Source organism: Pinus tabuliformis, chromosome 6 (genome assembly GCF_031772625.1).
Source record: "Pinus tabuliformis cultivar Carrire ecotype Pingquan chromosome 6, CPIR1, whole genome shotgun sequence".
NCBI lineage: Eukaryota > Viridiplantae > Streptophyta > Pinopsida > Pinales > Pinaceae > Pinus > Pinus tabuliformis.
Window position 1 is genome coordinate 339,935,344 of NC_142292.1, and position 23,346 is coordinate 339,958,689.

Consider the following 23,346-nt stretch of genomic DNA (forward strand, 5'->3'; position numbering starts at 1 on the left):
TCTCTATTTAATCATTTGTCATGTTTTGTCTTTTTATTTGGTTGAGATGATAAATCACACTTGTTGATTCGAAATGCGTAGGCCAAAAATTTATCTTATATGATTTGTACCAAAAAAATTTGTTTAATTCATTATAGATCACAAAAATTTGAATACAAAAATTACACGCCATCTTCAAAATCTCTCCCAACACTTTAATTCCAAATCCAAATCCAAATATATATATAACTTCGTAATTAAATCCAAATCCATATATATATATATATAAATTCTGGACAGTCATGTTTTTCATAAGAAATCATCAAGTATATGTTGTATATATTACCTCAATATAAATATAATGCTTTTCTTTCTGAAAAAAAAAAAATATATATATATATATATATATATAAAACTTCGTAATTGAATTTTCGAATTTTGGCCGACTAATTTATCATACTCTGCTTGGAAGGAGAAAAAGTGAAACCATGGATAAGGAAAAATCTGTGGGATTATGTTTGCCACGCTCCTCGGGGCATTGCCCATGTATTAGTCGAGAGAATCAATAACTACTGTTCTGCACAATTACCGATCCAGCGTGCCGCCGAGGACTAATGGCCTTACAAGGAGCCATTTTAGCCATAGGCACTCCGCCTCTGGGATCTTACAGAGCTTCCATTACCAGTAATAAAGGCAATTGTGTACTGACCCAGTTGCAATCTGGCCAGGGATTAAGATTGCCTGCAGACAGATACGCCCTGAAGTCTACATTTGCCAATGGTGGTGCGTCTGTGTGGCCTCAGATAGATGGGGCAGCAGGTCTTCCCAGAATTACCATGCGAGTCACTTCGAAACAAGCCTACATTTGCAGAGATTGCGGGTACCTCATTCATGATTGATGATAATTCTATTCTATTAGAATTGTTTCGCCATAAGTAAAGATATCTATACGTTATTGGGTATTCTTCATAACGTCTCAATGATTTGGGGTGGTGTCTGATATGCAGATATATTTACAAAGATCGGACACCATTTGAGAAGCTCCCTGATAATTTCTTCTGTCCAGGTTAGCTCTCTTTAGCCTTCCTTGAAATACATAAAAGTTTGGGAAATACATGACAAAATGGGTTTAAACCTTTTTCCCCATTTAGTCATATGTATGTATACATGGTTAGGGATTACTAGTCTCGGAGTTTCAACTTTCATACTTTTACGATTGGTCTTACTAGTTTAGGTTGGACCATTGTTTAACTGCTTTCCATAGCTCAAGAGACGACCCATGTATGGTCTGGTGGGTAGCATTTGCTAATTGCTGGTCGCAAATTCAGTTCCTCTGCAGACAATTTGGATTCCAATGCCAAATACAGGATGTGGATGCTGAAACTAAAGTTTTGGGTTCTATGTAAATCCATGCTCATTAGGCAGTCACATTCTCACATGCTTATTCCAATGCCAAAGACAGGTTGTGCGTGTTGAAACATAGGATGTGGGTTATAATGTAAGTCCGTACTTATTTGGCATTCACAACTAACGTTCTCACATGTTTATTAGGCATTGACATTCTCATGGTGTTCTGCGAGAACCGCACTGGCCACACACTAGTTGGATTATCATAGCCTATCTACCTATGATTTCATGCACATGCCTCAATCATAAAGGAATGCCATTATTCTTGGATGCCACAATGATCTGTGAATCCAATGCATCCAAACGGATTTAAGGGCGTTATTTCAGTTCCCACTAAATCGTTACTTGCACATGCACTGTTAGTTCCAATGCCGAGGCTGGAATGTACATTCCTACCATGAACCAGGTCATTAGTCCAGTAGAGAGCTTTGTCTCCTATAGTTCCATTAGTACTTATTAAGCCGATGTTATGGAGAATCAACAATTATACCTGCATTCACGTGAATGGAAATATTATCATTGTATGCGTGCAAGCTGATTTGTGCTCAGAGGTTGCATCCCAGTACCTCAATTTACTAGACAGCCACCACAGTAATTAAAGTTGCAGCCACCTTTTTGCCAGGTGTAGGACAAGAAAAATCAACAAGCTTTGTTCAGTAAAACAGTAAATGAGATTTAAAATCTCATACATTTGCATTGCACATGGAATATAGGTCATAATGACAAATGCAGACTTACATATAAAGGAGGATCTAGGCCTCTTTTAAATTAGACACTTCTTGTGGTTCCATGTTTGTTATTTTAAATGATCATGTAGGAAGAACTAGGGACCAGGAAAAAGGGATGGAACAGAACTTGTGTGTGAGACAAAAAGCAGTTCTTAAATTAGATACTTAGAGAGACTGAAATATTTTTATTGTCTACAAATGATTCAATGACTGATGCAGGGGCAAATTTAGTAGTCAAAATAAGCTGCAAGTGCACACTTTTCAAGTTTGCATGACCACGCTTAATAAACTGTAGATAACTGGTTGCATGATGAAACAGAGATGGCTATCATTATATTTGTAGTGAAGCAGAGATCAGGATGAAAATGACCCTCAAGTAGGTTAGAATTGAAAGTTGTAATAGAGAACAACTAGAGTATAAACTTAGAAGATTCCAAGTTGGGGAAAGTCTTACCAGTAGTGACAAGTAGCTGATTTCTAGTAGGAATTAACTTGGGAGATTTGGATGTGCCAGAGCTGCTGGTTGTAAGGGAATAACTCCTCTACTTTTATTCTGTTTATTATAAAGTTGATTTTAATTAGAGTCATTGTTAGACTTTATATTCTGACTGTTGCTGGTATGATAAATGCTATGCGAAATTGATGATTTTGGGCCTACGGCATTGCACCGTGTCAATTGTTACCAAAATGATGTTCATTTTATGGAAGCTTGTGGGCCGAAATTGCTAAGAGAACTGTTCAGGCATACAGCCCGAGGACAATTATGTTGATCGTTCTAAATAATTAAGCAGAGATTCTGTATATGTTGAGATTTTTAAGTTGAAATGCTGTTGCACCAGAGGGTTAAGAAAATCCCTGATAGTTCCCTCTAAGATGTGGGACTGTTAAGAAGGATGTTTGACCGTGGTTTCAGGGTGCGATGCTTGTTCTAGCTACCTTTATATTGGTCTGAGATTGAATATGTGTGGAAGGAATGTGCATGAGAAAAGGAAGGCTGAGATGCTCATATTTAGAGTTCCTTTCGTGAATATTTTGAAGTTATTGTGTAAGGGCTGAGATGCTCCATATGATCTCCCTCAAAATTGTGTGAGATGCTTGCATACAAGTCATTGAAAATTGTTAAGATTGTTGAGTGATTGCATGTGCTTCCTCCAAAGAAAGTTGAGTGGACTGACAATGTCTGTCACCCCTCATATTGTGTCACCCCTCATATTGTATGAGGGTAACACGTGATTTTCATCACAAGGGTTTGCACTTGTGGACCATTGGATGGCCTAGGGGTATACACCTTCATGATGATTCGTCCTAGTATGACAGTTTTTGGCTTGGAAATGATGCTGTCACTTGATTGATTGATATGTTGGATGGCTTTTCTTTTGATTCTTTATTCACATGTGCATACTTATCAGTGATGGATCAGCATCCTAGGACCTAGTGGATTATGTTGATGGGTATGGAACATCCCATGTCACATCTTTATTCTTGGCATCACGATGTTGCTTTGATATCTTATTCACCATATCTAGAAAGCTCTGCACCTTTGCATTTGTAGTGATGATTGGACAATATGATGGCTCCCTTGATGAACGCCGTAATGAATATGGTCTTGTTTAGCATATGGATGGTATTTTGGCATTGTGGTTTCAACTTTCTTTCTTCTAGGGAAATGTTCTTCATGTGCACCTCCTTTTCGCATGTTGTATCCCTTTCAATGGCTGCTTTTGGTGGGATGTGATAAGGTTTGATCTTCATGGTGTGAACTCCCTTGTTTGTATGGAGATATTCTTGAAAATGCCATTCAATATCACCAGGACAACCCGCTCGGATCAGCGATAAGGACTACAAAGGCCGTGTCGCTGGCAGAAGACGAAAATAACATGTATAAAATTTTATTATTAATGGAACATTTTGAAATCAGTAAATAGTTTTATTTAATGTATATAATATTCCACATAAAAATTGATATTAAATTTTATTTCATTTTAAATTTATTTAAAATAGTATAAGTTTTTACTTTGATGAGGTGGATAATCCAAGGTGGTAAGGAGTTGTGTCTAGACTCTCCATGCGTGTGAAAAGAAGGTGGGTTGTCTAGCTAGACATGCATTCAATTGTAAATGTGGATAAATTGAAGTTGTATGAATCTCCATTGATTATGGAATAAAAGGAAAATGTTCAAATTCCTACGATAGATGATTTTTCACATGAATGTATGACTAAATTACAGGAAGATGCCATCTTGGTTAGGAAACTCTGCACTTCCAGGCGAGGAGATGTAGAGTATCTTTGAGTGGGACTCAAAAGCATGAATCCAAGAAAGCAAGGTGGATGGAGATAGGAAGGGTGAGTTTTCATCCTCGTTGACTACTTTCCTTAGTGGGGCACGCTCCTTCTTGGTAATGTGTTGAGGCATGAGCACACCTTTTTGTTTATTTGATGGGGCCATACCCTCTTCAGGAAGCTTGTGGGTCAATGTGATGACTTGGCCTCTGGAGGTAGCTATTTTGCATATTCTTTGAGGAATTACTACACCTTTGGAGGTTAGTATTTATTATTTCATAAAGGGATTGCCTTGGTCAACAAAAGTCATCTTAAGGAGATGTTCTAGCTTGGTCGTTATCTTTGATCTCTGAAAATAAGTAGCTTGCCAATGAGCATTAAATGAGTTGGGGTGTTATTTGTCCACCATTAGATTTTGGCAGGCCAGTTATCCAACGGTAGGCATATGCAACTCCAACTCATTTAATACCCATTGACAAACTATATATTTGTTGCCATATTTAATACATGATAAACATTTATGAGCCATCACTCCACCTTTCCCGTGGGCCAATCCAGTTATGAAGTTATTGTTTCTCACTTTTGAGGATTGTCTAGAGGTGTATCACTCTTGGAATGTTTATTGCACACATGTTGAGGATTATTAATGTTCAACCTCCTGAGAGGATGAGTGTGGTACACATTGAGAGAACGCCCTTGAAGACTTTGCTATTTTAGGTTTTCTTTGAAGCGTCCCACATTCCACTTAACGAGATTCTTTTGACACATATATTCATGCTATTTGATGTGATGTTTCACTTGAGATCCCACACTTGCCATATGAGATATAGATTTGGTTCAAACCGTAGAAGAAGGAAGACATCCAGCCTTGAGGAGTTATTGTACATTTATTCATACATCAGATGGGATGTTCGGGGTCGTCCACATGGTCGACCGTGTATGAAGGAGTCACATGTGGCATAACCCTCATTATTATATCATTGTTTGGCTGGTCATGAGTTCGTTATAATAAAGCATTAGTGTGTTGTTTTCCTTCGAGAAAAGTATGGATCAAGATAATTCCAAGCTTATTTTTATTATTATTCCTTGAGAGATTAGTAGATCTAGGGAAACAAGTCATATTTTATTGTAAAAGAGATGGTGTTAGAACTCTATTGAAAGAGTAGCTCTCTCTATTTCTAATTATGGTTGGATTGGGGATTTTATTGTGGAGCTTAGTTGAACTCTTGAAGGCAATGAAAGTTGAAGCTGTTGAAGGTTCATCTTGTGAGACATAATGCTATGAAGATAATCTTGTTGAATATTAATGTTAGAAACTACTTGCTTTAAGTGTGTATGAAAGGTTAATTTCAGGATAATTTTGTTTCTCCTGTGTAGAAGTAATAGAATGTGGGTTATTTACTTTCTAATTATTTTTGTTCTTATGCACGGAAGTGTTTATTCTGTATTATTTTTCTAAAGGTAGGCACAAATGCATCCAGTTTTCTAAACTGGCCACCCCTAGGCAAATCATTTTTTAATTAATTTGTTTACAAATTGTTGGGACTAACATGTGGCTTGAGAAACTGTGATCGAGGGTCATCTAAGCCATCAAAATCACTCAAAGATCGCACATGGCTTGAACCAAACCAACCCGTCTTCATAGCTGGATTTGTGTCCATGGGGTTTTTAAACCATCAACCTATTTACAACAGAGTGCCTTAATAGAACACCATGTCACCCAGTGCTCTATGCCCCATGGCCCCCTACTAGATGAATTAAAAAGTTAATTAATCATAATTAATTTTAACATAGTTAGTTTATAGAAGTAGAGAGATAAGCCTCCAAGAATATAGAAGGAAAAATAGGAAAGGCTTCATTTTTCTTTTTAAACTATAGCTTAGGCTTATAGTTTTAAGTCAAATAAGTAAAGGTAAAATCAAATGGCAAGATGGGTAAGAGGTTTAAGTGTGTAGGTACAAATTTCTTTATAGATCTCCTTAAACATTTATCTATTTGTGGTATCATGGTTTCTATAACAACTAGAGCATACACATTGTTTTATTTTAAATAATTCATCTTGACATAATAATATAATATTCATTTTGAAAATAAACACACCAAACCTAACACATATAAATTTTAATCATTTGATCAAAATGGAAATATTACATGGCCAAACTCCAAACTCTGGATGTATAATGTTTTCTTCCGAAACATATGGTGTAGATCTGTGTACTTAGTCCCAATCAGATTGGGCCGCAAAACTCTAAACCATACAGGACCGTTGGTTTAACAAGTGTATGGAAAGGCTTCCACTTGGATGGGTACCTACTAGTGAAGCTGGTAACCCCAACATGGCCAAAGAAACATAACTCTTACACACACTGGGTAAGAAGCTGGTTTCAAACTAAGATAGGACTAGAAATTAGTATTCCTTGGTAGGTGTATGCAGTCGTGATCTCAACATCTTGTTATCGAAAAAGGAGTGAAGCCTCGGGAGGGTTTCGTTGGTTGAATTAAAAAACCATGATGTTGGTTTTACCAAAATTAGCAGTTTTCTCTCCTGTCATAGAGATGCTTCCATTTCCCTCTTCTTTGGCCTTGGAATAATTTGATTATTAATTTAGTATTTTGCAGTTCTACTTCTGTCATTTCTTATATTCTAGTTTGATAAGTTATCATGTTCTATGTTGGGTTGATCTTTGAAAATAGCTTATTGAAGCATTGCAATTGTGTATTTAATCACAGTTATGTTTTCCAATCTGCAGTTTGTGGCGCTCCTAAGAGGAGATTCAGAGCTTATGAAGATCCTGTGACAAGAAATGCAAATGACGCGGCTGTTCGTAAAGCTCGTAAAGAAGAACTAAAGAAGGATGAAATGATTGGGTACGCTTGCATTTCAGAAACTCTTAAATTTCCTTGATTAAATTTCCAGGCAAGTGGGCCTGGTCTGGTTTGGTTGTTAAAAGTAGTATTCTTTTGAAATTCATCTTTCGGATCTATTACATAGAGATTTTTTCATGTTCAAGACAAATCTCAATGTGATGGATCCAGAAGATGAATTTCAAATCAATTCAAATTACAGGAGCCTCAATAGTATTCTTCCTGGTATTTACATGCTTATTTCTATTATTCTTCCTGGTGTTTACATGTTTATTTCTATTGAGCTATGTATTACATACAAAATGCTCGTCCCGGTGACAACAAGCTAGATGAACTAGGGTGCAAGGTTTTACTCACCATTTGCCTCGGGAGTCTGCCTTGCCATGCTTACCTTTTCTTATTGAATCTATGTTCTGAAGTACAAAATCAGAGTGTAGTGATAAATCATTTGACAAGGTGATAGAATTAATTTTTGTCATTTCTAGTTTTTAATAGAATGCCTGATTCTGCTTAATTGCCTGGTTAATTTACTTACTAACTATGTAGTGTGTTGTCCGTCAATTATATGTAAACTTTTGCTTTCTCCTTGGACTCCCAACTCCCTTCATTTCACAATTTATGCAGGAACTAAGTCTAAATAGCAAGTCAGAATATGCATCTCTCTTTATAATAAATCCTAATAGATCTTGCTTTCATCCTATAAATTGGCAAAACACCTTAGCAGAGGAACATGCTTATATTTGGAAGTAAAGTTCTGGACTTGTCAACTACGATAAAATTAAATTCTCATCAAATAAATGGTATGCTTACATTCCCTTTTTTAAAAGAATGTTGCATAAGGAACGCCATCAAACTTGCTCAAAAATCTAATTTCCAGGGCTCTATGGCATCCATGATTTGAACCTGGGCCATCGACGTGGTCACCTGTGAAATAATTTTATGTAGGCCACAGTATGTTGGGCTGATACTTCATAAAATTATTACTGCTGTTTGTTTTCCAAATTTCTCATGTGCGTGCATTGAATAATCACTGAAATTCCTGACACTTGTTCATATTTATTTGGATTATGATAATTCTCCTTTTATGCTTTCTTTGTATACTTTTTGAGAAAAACTGTATCTCAGCTGCTTTAACACTGGAGAGAGAGAAGGATTTTGAGGATTGAACATTACATGGAAAGTGTTTTTTTCTCAATAAATTAATTAGCAATAGATTGTATTGTATTTGATCCAATCATCAAAGAAACTGGTTTCTCGAAACATTGGCTAAGTTCAATTTGTTTTTATATATCCATTTGGGAAGTCTTTTTCCAGTTTTTCTTACTCAAGTTTCTTGTTATTTGGCTCTGCAGGAAGGCTTTACCTGTTGCCGTTGTGATAGGAGTTGTAGGGCTTGCTGCCACATACTACTACTTGAACAGTCAATTTTGATTATACATTCCAGCTCAGATGTTACAGCAATTTTTCAGGTGTATACAAAAACCTGTGCAGTAGATTCATGGTGATGAGAAGACACTTGGAAAATTGTATTGTTCATTTAAAACAAGAACATTTCTAAAGCAAAAAATTCTAGCGTTGTGATACTTTTATGATTTGAATGTTCATGCTTCCAAATTGGAACTCATCCTCTGGCTTAGTTTTCATCTTACTGAATGGTTATAATCATATTTCGTGCCTGTTCTTATCGAAAGGAAATCACAATGAAACAAGATATCTTCAGACTGCGGGAACTTAACCCATGCCATGGTAGGATTCATTGGCATTACATATCAACAGTAATTTTTAATATGGCTTTTATAATCATGGCCTCCAATAAGTAATGTTTATTTGTTCTGAGGCAGTTTTACAATATTCCTGTGCATTGCTTTGGATCAGGAAGGATTGGATTCCTATGATAGAGGCTATAGCTTTGAATCAACTATCAGTTTTAGTCTTGTTGATTGGCTGTAAGGAATGCTATTTTAGATATACTGTCAAACTTAAAAGGAAAAAATACACCAGTGGGATTTTTTGTCAGCTGAGAATTATTGTATTCATTTTCATTTCCAGCAAGAAGGGTGTAGCCCATGCCTTGGACCTTTATGCTAGCTTCATAGATCACTCATTTAGCTCAGACTTTGTAGAAAATTGGAGACAATATCAAACTTTCTTTTGCATGCTAATACGAATAGATGATCTAAATGCACTGAAGACTTAAAGGAGAGTCCAACTCTAAGTGGACAAATACCTTGTCACAGTAACATGTTTTACGCAATTAGGAGTGTCCAATGATTCAAAAACGTGGAGCTCAGAATTTTACTTATAAAATTGTGGACGCTCATGGAATTCATCCTCAAGAACCATCATGTGGAATCGACATGCGTGGTGATCATATGAAATATTTGATCATGTTAGAAACCATGAATAATTCCAACTACCTGCCACTAAAATTCAACAGAAACAGTAAATGCTGAATCTAGAAAGCCGCTGCTATATTTAATGAAGTCGGCGGATACATTGACGATGGGGAAACTTCTCCAGCAAGCCACCGACTCTAATGATCTCCAGAAACTTCTGTAGCATGTATATATATCTGTTTGATCTGTGAATGAAGCAAGCGTTCAGTTGTTCTGGTGTTCAATAGTTCTGTGTTGTGCTCGAGTGCTGTGCGCATCTGATCCTTTACATGGTATCAGAGCCAAGGGTGTGAACTCTGTGTGGTGGGCGTTGACGCAACCTCTTGTGAGAGCCGCTGAGTGCTGTGAGTGCTGCTGGAGATGTTGAGAGCTCTGAGTGCCGCTGGGAGGAGTGTCGCTGTTTAAGTGCTGCGGACTGTGAGAGTTGCATGAGAAGAGCCAGACTCTGCGTGTTTTCTGTGGAGGGCAACTGTGCATAAGTTTGTGCTGGTGCGGTGAGGGAAAACTAAACTCTCACCAGTGGCTTGATATCAGTCCATCATTTTTTTTTGGCTTATGGTGTTTTATCGTGGTTGAGATTCTGTCATAACATCACTCTGCCGGATTTTTTTTTTTAATCTGTGTTGTGTTAAACTTTTTAGACGGTGATCGATTTGAGAGAAGGGTGTAGTTGTACACCTGACCTGTGTTTTGTTTTTTATACATGTTGCAACGCTTATTCGGGCCGTGGAAATTCCTCTCTCTTCGCTGCAGCGATACTTTTGGTGCTGACTTGTTTGCAGATTTTCTGCTCTGTCTATAATTGCAAGAAGTGGTTTTACCAGACTAGCCAGCTAAATGTATGTTTTCTTGTCTTGTGTTGTGTGTATCGTAGTACTGAAAACTGCACCGCGGTCCAACTGAGGACCTGCCACTTCCATGTGGTTTCCAAGATGTTTGTAAGCTTTTCTGTGACTTTGTGTGCTGTTGCCCGGACCGGTATTTTTGTCTTCGTCAGCGCTGCTAAATATTAGATTGCTGTGGAGTGGACATAGAAGCGACCTATGCTGGATAAAGTTGCCGAGACCTTATCATTGAAGATGAAACTGTAGTTGGAAAACGCTGATCAGAAGAGGGGCATCGAAACTGTGGCGCGCATCTGGAAAGTGAGAGGCAGAGCTGAGCCTGGTGCTACTTTGAAGTCAAGCTGGCTAGAGTTTAAGGAAATATTGAAGTTGTAAGTTGTGGTTTATTGTGAGTTTGCCCTCTCTAATATTTGAATATTGGTGATTGCAGAAAACTTCTTATCATGGCAGATTTGTTGCTTGATAATTATATGAATGAATCCACCAAACTTGATGGAGAAAATTATGTGAATTGGAAATTTAAGTTAATGACTATTTTAGAAGGAAATAGTTTGTGGTCCATTGTGAGTGGGGATGAGCCCAAACCCACTGTTGCAGGTTCTATTCCAGATTGGGAGAGAAGGGAGACAAGAGCAAAGGTGCTGCTGCGTATGTCCGTAAAGGACAACATCATTCCTCATATCAGAGACTGCAAGACATCAAAAGAAACATGGGATACATTGAAGGGTTTGTATGAAACAACAAATACAAACCGGATCTTGTTTTTGAAGACTAAGCTTTTATCCTTAAAAATGGAAGCAGATGAAAATATAAGCAATTTTATATCTCGTGTCAAAGATTTAAGTGATAAGTTAGGAGATATTGGTGAAAAGGTGTCTAATACTGACTTAGTCACCATCGTATTAAATGGCTTAGTGCAAGATTATCAAATTTTTGTTTCAAGTCTTGCAGCTAGAGAAAAACCCCCTTCATTTGATGAATTGACAGGAATTCTTCTACAAGAGGAGGAGAGGATGAAGAATTTTTTGGGCTCTAGCAGTTCAGATTTGGCATTAGTGGCCAAGGGAAAATATCCATACAGAGGCAAACCTTGGGACAAGAACAAAGGAGGCAAGTTTCAAGCAAAGCAAAGAGGTATGATACAATCTAAATTTCCAAAGAAAAATGATGAGTGTTATTATTGTGGCAAACATGGGCATCATTCTAAAGATTGCTATAAAAGGAAATATAATGAGACTAGGCAAAGAAACAGAAGGCATAATGGAAATTTTGTGGACAAAGATATCAATGATGGATTTAAAAATCTTAAATTGTTTGTTTCTGATGCTGCATTGTCTGTGGATAATGATGATAAGAATGCTTGGTTCATTGATTCGGGTGCATCACTCCATATGTCTTGTAATAAGGAGTGGTTTGATGAATATCATGAAAATATTGATGGAACATATGTTTGCCTAGGAGATAACAGAGCACTTAAAGTTCAAGGTTATGGAGTAATAGGTGTGAATTTGTCTAATGGGCAAGAGAAACAGATTCATAATGTGATGTATGTCCCTGATATTAAAAAGAATTTAATTTCTGTTTCTACTATTACTGACCAAGATTTGAAGGTGGAATTTGTTAAATCACAGTGTGTAGTGAAAGACATTCAAGATAAGTACAAGGTTATTGCCACAGGAACCAGAGTTGGAGGTTTGTATAAGTTGGATGTGACCAGGAAAAGTCATCAAGCATTAGCATCTACAGCAATATCAACAGAAGATTTATGGCATCAAAGGTATGGACATCTAAATCACAAAGATTTAATGCTTCTGCAAAAGAACACTATGGTTGAAGGTCTTCCTGTCTTGAAAAATGATCATGTTGAATGTGAGGCATGTGTACTTGGCAAGCAACATAGGGAGGAATTTCCTATACATAAAGAAAAAAGGCAAAGGGAAATACTTGAATTAATTCATACTGATGTATGTGGACCTATGCAAACTAGATCTATTGGTGGAGCATGGTATTTTCTTATTTTTGTGGATGATAGATCTAGATATACATGGGTTTATTTCATAAGAAAGAAGAGTGATGTTTTTGAGTATTTTAAAGAATTTAAGAATATGGTAGAAAAACAAACTGGTAATTATATCAAAATCTTGAGATCTGATCAAGGGGGAGAATTCAAATCAAGAGAATTTAATCAATATTGTAAAAGCAATGGGATTCAACAACAATTTACAGTGCCACATACACCTCAGCAAAATGGAGTTGCTGAGAGGAAAAACAGAACACTAGTTGAATGTGCACGTAGTATGCTTCAAGGTAAAAATATCTCTAATGTTTTTTGGGCTGAAGCCGTTAATACTGCTGTTTATTTGAAAAATAGGAGTCCAACTAAAAGTTTAGAGCTTAAAACACCTTTTGAAGCATTTTTTGGGTACAAACCAAAAGTAAGCCATTTAAGAGTTTTTGGTTGCAAGGCATTTGCTCACATTCCAAAAGATGAAAGAAGAAAACTTGATGCAAAGGCAATTAAGTGCATATTTATTGGCTATTGTGATAATCAGAAAGCATATAAGTTGTTTGATCCCAGTACTCATAGACTGCTTGCAAGTAGGGATGTGGTGTTTCATGAGAATGTAAATGAAGGTGATAAAATAAATAATAGTGTATGGCATAACACTGATGATTATGTCAAATTAGATACAAGTGTTGAACAAGAACAGGAACAAGCACAGGAACAGGTACAAGATCAAGAACAAGTAGGATCAAGCAGTCATGACACTCCAAAGAGAGGAGAGGAGACTCTGCAAAGCCAAAAGAAAGATGAAAGCAGTAAAACTCCAAGAAGGTCATCACGTCAAAGTCAGGTACCTGTAAGGTATAAAGATTATGCATTAATGTCTCAGGTTATGAATGTTGTAGAACCTTCAAGCTATGATGAAGCTAAAGAATATGAAGAATGGAGAAATGCAATGAATGAAGAATATAACTCTATAATGAAGAACGACACATGGGAATTAACAGAATTGCCTAAAAACAAAGTTCCCGTAGGATGCAAATGGCTTTATAAATTTAAATTTAATGCTGATGGAAGTATTGATAAACATAAAGCTAGATTGGTTGCCAAAGGATATTCACAAAAGGAGGGAATTGATTATGAAGATACTTTTGCACCTGTAGCTAAGATGAACACAATTAGAATTATGATTGCATTAGCTACAAAATATAATTGGAAAATGCACCAATTAGATGTCAAATCTGCATTTTTGAATGGTGAGTTAAAAGAAGAAGTTTATTTAGTTCAACCTGAAGGGTTTGTAAAACAGGGACAGGAGCATCTGGTTTGCAGGTTAAAGAAAGCTTTATATGGCTTGAAACAAGCACCAAGATCATGGTATGTGAAAATTGATTCTTTCTTTTATGAGAAAGGTTTTATAAGAAGCAAGAATGATCCTAATTTATACATCAAGGAAGATGAAGACAAGAATGTTGCTTTGATATCTGTATATGTTGATGATCTAATCATAACAGGAAATGCATGCAAGTTGATTGAAGAATTTAAAAATCAATTGTCACATGTATTTGAGATGAAGGATCTTGGTGAATTGCATTATTGTTTAGGTCTTGAAGTTTGGAGGGAACCTGGTAAGACATTGATCACACAAAGCAAATATACAAGGGAAATACTTAAAAGATTCAATATGATTGAATGCAAGGCAACATCTACTCCTTTAGAACAGAATGTCAAATTGTGCAGTGATGATGGAACCAAAGAGGTGAATGGAACTATGTATCGTCAGCTGGTGGGAAGTCTGAACTATCTCACCACTACCAGACCAGATATAGCATATTCTGTCAGCATACTTAGTCAGTTCATGGCTAAGCCTTGTGAAAGCCATTGGAAAGCAGCAAAGAAAGTCCTTCGATATCTGAAAGGAACACTTAATTTTGGTATTATGTATACTGATGAATTTGATGTTGAATTGGCAGGTTATTCTGATTCTGACTGGGCTGGAAATCCAGATGATAGAAAATCCACTACTGGATACGTGTTCAATATTGGTTCAGGACCAATATCATGGAGCAGTAAGAAACAACCAACTGTTTCATTGTCATCTACTGAAGCTGAATATAAAGCATTATGCAGTGCAACCTGTGAAGCAATATGGCTTAGGAGGATCCTTGAAGATGTTGGAGAAACACAACAAGCACCTACAGTAATCAGATGTGACAATCAAAGCACTATCAAATTGGCAAACAATCCTATATATCATGCAAGGACAAAACACATTGAGACACAACATCATTTTGTAAGAGAAAAACTGCAATCAAAAGAAATTGACTTATCATATTGTAATACAAATGAAAATGTGGCTGACATATTCACCAAGCCTCTTGGAAAGGCTAAATTTGAAATGTGTAGAAATATGTTGTACATTGTAGAAAATCCAAATTTTGTAAGCCTAGCTGAGACTTAGACCAGCAGGCATGACAATTAAGAGTATAGTGTCTTGTATGTAGTTGAAATTAAGGGGGAGTGTTAGAAACCATGAATAATTCCAACTACCTGCCACTAAAATTCAACAGAAACAGTAAATGCTGAATCTAGAAAGCCGCTGCTATATTTAATGAAGTCGGCGGATACATTGACAATGGGGAAACTTCTCCAGCAAGCCACCGACTCTAATGATCTCCAGAAACTTCTGTAGCATGTATATATATCTGTTTGATCTGTGAATGAAGCAAGCGTTCAGGTGTTCTGGTGTTCAATAGTTCTGTGTTGTGCTTGAGTGCTGTGCGCATCTGATCCTTTACAGATCATTGGATTATTTACTTGAAAGTAAGTCGTGAGAGGTGAGTTGGGTCGGTGAAAGTGGGGAGATGCTAATGTCCTCACTGTCCCTACCATGGTTTAAATTTTCGTAAGTGACATGTTTTCAATCAATATGCCCTTGCAGAGTGACACGACCTTTTTTAAGAGCGAGTATCGGGGGTTAAATTTGACGCCAGTATATCTGTATTTCGCTTTTTTATCCGTAAAATACGTTTTAGTTTCAAATCTCCACGTCATGTGTAACTTGCCATTAATTTTTAAAAACGTCAATATGACGGGCATGTTTAAAAATTAAAAGTTTTAAATTTTTTTTTTTATAAATTTTATATATATATATGTTTAGCCTTACGTTATATATTTTTTATACCTTATAATCTCTGGCCGGGGCAACTTGCAAGTTTAGCGTTTAGTGACAAAGGACAGTGATCGGATGGCTATCAGATCTGCAGATTTTCGCATTCAATTGCCTTCGGGTTTAGCACTTGAGCATTTAGAGAGAAACTTACCAGTTACCAACTTACCACCCCTAAACTTTAATGTGTACAAGATTCCATTAATGAGTCCTGTCGCGGGGAAATAATCCATCGCTTAAAGCTTTATCGTCAACTATACTTTTGTGCCAGAGACGCTACACACAGTTAAAACCAACATCAACCCCAACAGAGTTCTCGTCGTGTGTCTGGTGCGATTTCTGTTGAGTTTTCAGCGTTTGTCATCAGTTTATATACATCGCCGTGGCGGAAGAGCAGTGCCCAACTTAAATTTTGCGTTGCCAGGTTTTTGAAATCCCTCCCTCTCTCTCTGTACAAATAACAATTACACTGTTATAGCTGGTAATTTCTTGAAGTGATTCATGGATGATATAATTGTGTGGTGCCACATTTTATTTTTTTGGATGTGCTTTGCTTTAATTCCAATAGATGAGCGTCGCTCTTTCAGTGTCTCCGTCTGTCTCGTATTTTTGAGGCGCTAAAGGAATTTGTTATCCTCTGCAATTACTCCCTTGGATGAGTGTCTTTGTGAAGGTTAGCTTATCTGGTGTTGTTGTCCGTCTGCTTTTAGTGTAATATTAGTCCCTGATTTTTTTCAGTTTCTTTCTGGTTGGCCATGAATGCAATCTTCTGTTTCAAAATTCCAAAATTGTAAATAGGACAATGACAGAATGCTGAATCAATTAATATGTTGTTGAATTCTGAATGTGTTTAGAATAGAAGTGGTATTTAATTAGTCGTATATTGATAGGGCGATGAAAAATTTTAGGGCTATGTTTGGTAGGATGAAGGAAAATTTTAAGGTTAAATTTAGTTTATGTTTAAATTAAATTTAATCTTTTAATCGGAAGAGTTATGTCTAAACTAAATCTGGAAGAATTATGTCTAAACCAAATCTAAAAGAGTATTTGTATAATTGTATTATATATTTAATCTTTTAATTGGAAGAGTTATGTCTAAACTAAATCTGGAAGAATTATGTCTAAACCAAATCTAAAAGAGTATTTGTATAATTGTATTATATAATGTTGTGCTTGGTTTTTAACAAATATATTTAGAATTACAGAGTTAATTCATCAAAATTTTTCAATAGTTTTTTCTTTTCCAATTATCTGTGTAACAAAAAGAGAGGTTTTGTAAGACAACACTTTACAAAACTTCCCTAACAAAACAAAAAATTTACAACACATAAAACTATTAGGGATTTTTTTTAATAAACTTTATTTGTCAATAGAGAATTATAGCAAGCCTGATTTAGTAATTAATAGTCACTTATCTTCAATTTACACCTTTCCTCAACATACTTGTTTTCCTGGGTTGAAGCCTCTTAGTACATGTAAATATGCTTTGGATGGGATATCTTTGCAATTTTCCAGATTATTTTCTGGATGTTTTTCATAGATTTCTCTTTTGGAAGAGAACCTTTGACCAGATGATGCAGGATTAGGAGAGAATCTCTCATGACCACAAGTGTGACAGCTTGTTGTTCTTTGACTAACAAAAGTCCCCTGTAGAGACAATATATCTCTGTTTGATTATTTGTTATATGACCTAGATCCCATGAGTACTTGAACCGTAGAGCCATAGAGTACCCCTCTCCCTCCTGCCCCCTACATTTTATAAAATATGTTAATGTAATAAACATGTTATATTGTTTAATTTTACTTCAAATTTGATGCTTTACATTTCTTACTTAAATGTTTTATATTTTTTAAAAAGTTTTTAACTGTAAAAATTAGTGTTGTTGTTGTTGTTTTTGTACATGCTTGTTAAATTGTTAAACAATCTGGAAAATTTGCAGAAAATTTTGATCAGTAGGTCTCAAAACAAAGTGTAGCAATGAGACTTGAGTCGAATGGTACAACAAAGAATGGAAAATTTGAACAATTATGAGTACAATTTGAAATTAGATGAAGCTTGTACAAATAAATTTTAAAAGTCATATGATGGGCAGTTTAAAAATAAAAGCGTCATAAAAAAATTCCTTGACGGGTAGGGTCACCCGTCAAATTTAACCCCTGGCCAGTATACTTGGGTGTTGATTAGCGTTGACTATGTTTGGTAATTAGGGTAAATTTGATTCAATCGTAAAGTCAATTTATTGTTTTGGTTTATGGGTTCCAGGTTTTGGATACACATAGTTTTGTTTATGGTATTTTTCTATTATGTGGCCTATTTAAAGGCATGATGAATTGTAACATTTTTCTTTTATCATGGTGAAGTTATGGTAAAAAGGAAGAGAAGACTATAAAAATGCAATGTTCCACCAAGACTCCGATGCGGGGAGACGCGGGTGCGGGGAGACGCATAGGGGGGACGTGTGGGAGTACCCTCAAATTTTAGGGAAATTTCGGGGGTGCGGGGAGTCGTCGAGGTATATATATATATATATATATATATATATATATATATATAGATAATTCAAGTTCATATTCATTGTTCACTGTTCAATAATGAAAGCATAAAAATATTAAATAGACAATTGAAATTTGAATCATTGATCCATCCTCATCATTCATTTTGATACATACATCATTCATATGACATACTCAAGTGACAAGTCTCATTATTGAATTAATTATAATTCATACATACCATGAGATTCGAAAAACAAAAATAAAAATCAATAATAAAATATTCAAATAATGCTCATGTTGTAATCAACAATTTTACACTTGCAGGCTTGCAACTTCTTGTGTCACTGTTTTAATTTATTTTGCAATTTTTTTTTTGTTTTTCTGCCCTGCAGGAAGAGTTTAAACAAAAAAAATTCATCATGTAAATTAAAATTTACAATGCAAATATAGTAGAATTAAATTTAAATTATTAAAATTTAAAAACAAAAACATAAAGAAAAAATAAAAATTAAATTCAAGTCACTGTGTTTTGAAGCATTTTGAAGTTTTCATTAAAATTTATATTTAAAAACTATTAAAATTTAAAACATTATAATTATAGTTTAAACAAATGATATCAAAAAAAAAAAAATTACAGCAAGGCCACAGGCTATATGTTCACTGTTACAACATTTTTTTTTATATAAACTACAACATTAAAACAGTTCAAATTTCAAGCTTTAATGTCTACCTGGAGGTGGAGCCGTGCAGCGTCAGGGACAGAGGGTTGACGGCCAAGGACTCAGGAGGTCCGAGGATGCTCCGCTGCGGCTGAAACTTGAAAGTTGTGGTCAAAATTTTAAACAATAGCGGCTGGAGCAACTGCCAACAGCAAGCCTGCAAGGGGATGCAGCACGCTGTCTCGGCTCAGCGTCTCTCAACGGCAATGACTCGGCTCACCGTCCCTCAGCTTAGACTTTTAAGTTTTAGTTATTTAGTTTTAATTTTAGTTTAAAAAAAAAATTAATGGTTTTGATTTTTGAATTTTTGATTTTGAATTTTTAATTTTTAAGTCTTATTAGACAAATTTAAAGGGGGGCGCCCAAGCGCACCCTTTTTGGGGAGTCTAGACTCCCACACTGGGGAAACACACCACCTTGCGTCTCCCTGAGACTCCCCAAAAAGGGTGCGTGGGGAAACGCACCCCAAGAGACTCCACGTCCCGGGTGCATGGGGTGCGAGGGGTGCATGCACCCAACCCTGGGTGTAAGGACTTGCGGTTCTTGGCACGACCGCCCGAAGTGCGACCGTGGGCAAACGCGCAGTTGGGCGTGCGAGCTGCGGTGCGACGATGAAGTGCGACTACGGTTGAACATATATGCGAGTTCAGACTTGTGCGAAGGCGTTGGAGAACAATGCGAAGGCATGAAGGAGGGCGAGCTAATGTTATATGCGTGGTGCGTGGAGTTAAAAATGTATGGAGGCCGACCTGTGTTTAAAAGGAGCCGACGTGCGTTTGGGGTGACTTTGTGATGGTGTGTGAAGTGTGGGCGAGTCGGCTGGGCAGTCAGACCATGCCCCACACTTGGTATATATTATGTGAGCGTGGAGCTCATTAAAACATCAATTCAACTCGCTAATACATCTTTGTTAAGGCAAGGAGGCACAGATTTCTAGTGCGCAAGTCCAAGAGGAGGAGGCGCAGATTTCACATGCGCCCATTCTTAGGCGAGGCTGCACGGTAAGGTGCAGTTGCAGGTGAAGGTGTGGGCAGGAGCGCCCGGCGGTTGGGTGAGGGCGTGCACGGGTGTGTGGCGCCCGCATTGTGCGACGACTTGGCGTGGGTGTCTTGGTGACTCGGGTGAGCGCCCGCCCATCGTGCAAGTGTGCACGGAGACTTGTTGGTGTGTTGGGTTGTGAACGGAAGCGTGTCTCGGGTTGAGGCGCCCATGTGTGGTGACTTGGAGGCGCGCCCAAGTTGGGCAAATGACACGACCGTGAGACGAAGGTTGGAACCGAAGGTCGTAGAGTTTGGCAGGCGGTACTACGTGCTGTTCATACGATTTGGGCGTTTGTCAAGAGTTGGCAAGCGGGACTGCGTGTGGGCAGGGATACACGGTTTGGGCGTTTGCGACCAAACGAAGAGCGAACCGGCGAAGACGTGCGACGAGGTGAACGACGGGTTGGAGAGTCGTGCGGTGACCGTGTGGAGGTGCCGACAAGCTGGGCAACCGAGTTTGCCGAAGTTGTGAAAATTGACTAAGTGTAAATTTGGGGTTTCCCAAGATTTAGCTTGTACATTGTAAAAGTGAAGATTATATAATATATTGATTCGGGCAGACTCATATTGCAGGGAGTTGCCCCTCCCCTTTATACTGTGCAATTGTCTTTGTTTATAATTGCTGTTGATAATGAATGAGTATGGGTGTTCATTGGTATAAAGGCTAAACATAATAATACTTGGTTGCAAAACACAAACTAAGTAGGAGAAAGTGAATTAGGCGTAATCCACGAACATAAGTATTGGTGAAAAGAAAGTGTTCGGTGGTGCCACACCTCGCTATAAGCGGTTGAAAGACTACCACAGGTGTAGGGGCATCACAGTTGGTATCAGAGCTCGGTTGGAGCTGGTGTTAGAGCAGGGTTGCTCGTGACGAAGTGCAGGTGTGGGTACACTTGGAAACTTAATAGTTGATGACAGTGGAAGCAGCTACTTGCAGGTGAAGGAAGTTGGTTTCACATACAAGTGGAACAAGGGCCGGTTCATGGTTGCAGGGAACTTGGTGAAGCTGGTGAATGGTGAAACATGTTTAGCAGGGGTGAAGCTTCTTGCTTGGGCCAAGCTAAACGACAAGGCATGGCAGGTTTGGAAGAATGCAAAAGGAAGCTCTTGCTTACCTTATATAGGTTGAAGCTGACAAAAGAGGAGAATCCTCGGATTTGAGAGAAGCTTGCAGTCTTGGAAAAGAATGTTGAAGACGAACTTATTCAACTTGGTTGGACAATGGAGCAAGATGAAGTTGCAGATTGTGCTATCAAGGAAGAGGAAGCCGTGATGATTGAGAATGTTGCAGACGTGACAACGATGGAGGATGAACTTGAGATTGATCAAGTTGGACCAAGATCGTGCAGTTTACAGACATGGATGGGTGAGGATACTCACATGGAGGAGCCTCATGATGATGCTGATGATATAAGTATTGATACTTGTGTTTCACTTGAGCATTCGGTAGATGGACCGTATGCAGGGAAGGGAAAAATCAGTTTGCCGATGCTAGGGAGGATCTTAGCATGGATGACTATGATGATACCTTGTATGGAGAAACAAGGATTGTTGACTGTTACAGGACTTGTTGGGGTTGTTTGTGACCTTATGGTAGAAGGTACAAAGACCCGTGACAAGGGAGGAACATGATGATCGTTGCGGAGGATTGGGTCATGCTTTAGCCACATGGAAAATTGTCTAAATTCCCGGCATGACACATGAACAGGTTGAAGGGCACACACTTGAGTTGCTTGGGTGGACTTCTCATGGCCGAGACCAAGAGATAGTCTTGGTGGAACCTTCAGTGGAGGAGCTATGATGGAGAGACTCATGTGATGATGATATGGTTGAGTGACCAAGTTCACTAGACCGAATATTGCAGACTTGGATGAGGATGACTGATTGTTGTGATGGGTCTACTTGGTTGGATGTTATGAAACCAGCTCAAGAAAAGATAGAAAAGAAAGATCAACGCCTTAGAATTCAGCCTCTTCGAGGGGGCAACCTCCTTTACATTACATAAATGAACAATTCTTCAATGATACAAATGACAAAACCTCCTTTCTATATATAGGAGTCTAAGGAGTCACAATATAATCCAGCCGACCTAACAATAATAATATAAAGCCACAAAAATAACAATAGAGGGATTCTATGGGGCACAGAAATAACAATATGGGGGTAATAGGGGCACAACAATATAAATAAGGGGTATAACTACAATAGTAATGGGGTAATCACTAGTATTATAGGGACCCAACATGCCCCTCTCCTTCAAAAAAGTGTTGTCCTCAACGCTTGAGTAGTTCTGGATACTTCTGCATAAAATTCTCATCCTCCCATGTGGAATCTTCAGCGGATAAGTTCTTCCACTTGATAAGATACTCTGAAATTGATCGATTTCGTAGCTGTCGAGTTCTTGTTTCTGTGACTGCTTCCGGTTCCAATATAATTTTTCCTTCCTCGTCAAGTTCTGGCAATATTGTTTGAACTGGGAGCTTGTCGCCTATAACCTTCTTTAAACATGAAACATGGAAAACTGGGTGCAATCGAGAAGCTGCAGGAAGCTCCAATTTGTATGCCATAGTACCAATCTTTTCCAACACCTTGTACGGACCATAATACTTTGGTGATAATTTATTATCCTTCTTAGCTTGCTTTAGGGACATTTGCTTATATGGTTGTAGCCGTAGGAATACCCAATCACCTACATCAAAACTTCTTTCACTGCGATGTTGATCTGCCTGTTGTTTCATTCTATTTTGTGCCAACACGAGGTTATCCTTTAAGAGTTGGAGGACTTGTTGTTGATGTTCGATGTGATGTTCCACTGCCTGAACCTTAGAATTTTCTCTTAAATATGATGTGATGGATGGTGGTTGATACCCATAAAGTGCCATAAATGGGGTCATTTTTGTTGCTGTATGGAAGGAAGTGTTATACCACCATTCAGCCAGAGGCAACCATTTGACCCATTGTGTCTGTTTATCAGATACAAAGCAACGAAGATATCCTTCCAAACATTTGTTTACTATCTCAGTTTGCCCATCAGATTGAGGATGATAAGATGAGCTATGAGCTAACTGAGTACCAAGACAAGAAAATAATTCTGTCCAAAAATTTCCAGTGAAAATGGGATCTCTGTCACTTACAATAATCTTTGGGTTTCCATGTAGCTTTTGAACTGTTTCCATAAATGCAGTAGAAACTGTACTGGCTTTAAATGGATGTGATAATGCACAAAAGTGTGCATACTTGGTAAGTCTGTCAACTACCACCATGATGACACTCTTTCCCTCAGACTTGGGTAAACCTGTGATAAAATCCATTGAAACCTCCTCCCAACGTTGGCTTGGAATGGATAAAGGTTGTAATAGACCCGGTGTCTTAATTGTTTCAACTTTATTTTGTTGGCAAACCAAACATTCCGCC

The 23,346-nt window shown here is 37.6% G+C and overlaps 1 protein-coding gene and 1 long non-coding RNA gene across 2 annotated transcripts; both read left to right on the forward strand.

The window, feature by feature from the left end:
* Positions 1-439: 439 nt before the first annotated feature.
* On the forward strand, positions 440-8,883 carry LOC149258686 (uncharacterized). The gene is made up of 4 exons (XM_089415793.1): positions 440-859; positions 987-1,045; positions 7,145-7,262; positions 8,612-8,883. Exons 1-4 carry the CDS (start codon positions 594-596, stop codon positions 8,688-8,690), a joined length of 522 nt encoding a protein of 173 aa, XP_089271919.1. The 5' UTR covers positions 440-593; the 3' UTR covers positions 8,691-8,883.
* A 987-nt stretch (positions 8,884-9,870) lies between these two features.
* On the forward strand, positions 9,871-11,194 carry LOC149258687 (uncharacterized). Its single transcript, XR_016246282.1, has 2 exons — positions 9,871-10,871; positions 11,069-11,194. It is a non-coding gene; the product is annotated as an uncharacterized LOC149258687 (long non-coding RNA).
* The last annotated feature ends 12,152 nt before the right edge of the window (positions 11,195-23,346 follow it).

Excerpts from the sequence above, each read along its gene's own strand:
- LOC149258686 (XM_089415793.1), top strand. The coding sequence starts at position 594 with ATGGCCTTACAAGGAGCCATTTTAGCCATAGGCACTCCGCCTCTGGGA. Across the intron at positions 860-986 it reads TACATTTGCAGAGATTGCGG|ATATATTTACAAAGATCGGA; the intron begins GTACCTCATTCA and ends TCTGATATGCAG. Across the intron at positions 7,263-8,611 it reads AAGAAGGATGAAATGATTGG|GAAGGCTTTACCTGTTGCCG; the intron begins GTACGCTTGCAT and ends TTGGCTCTGCAG.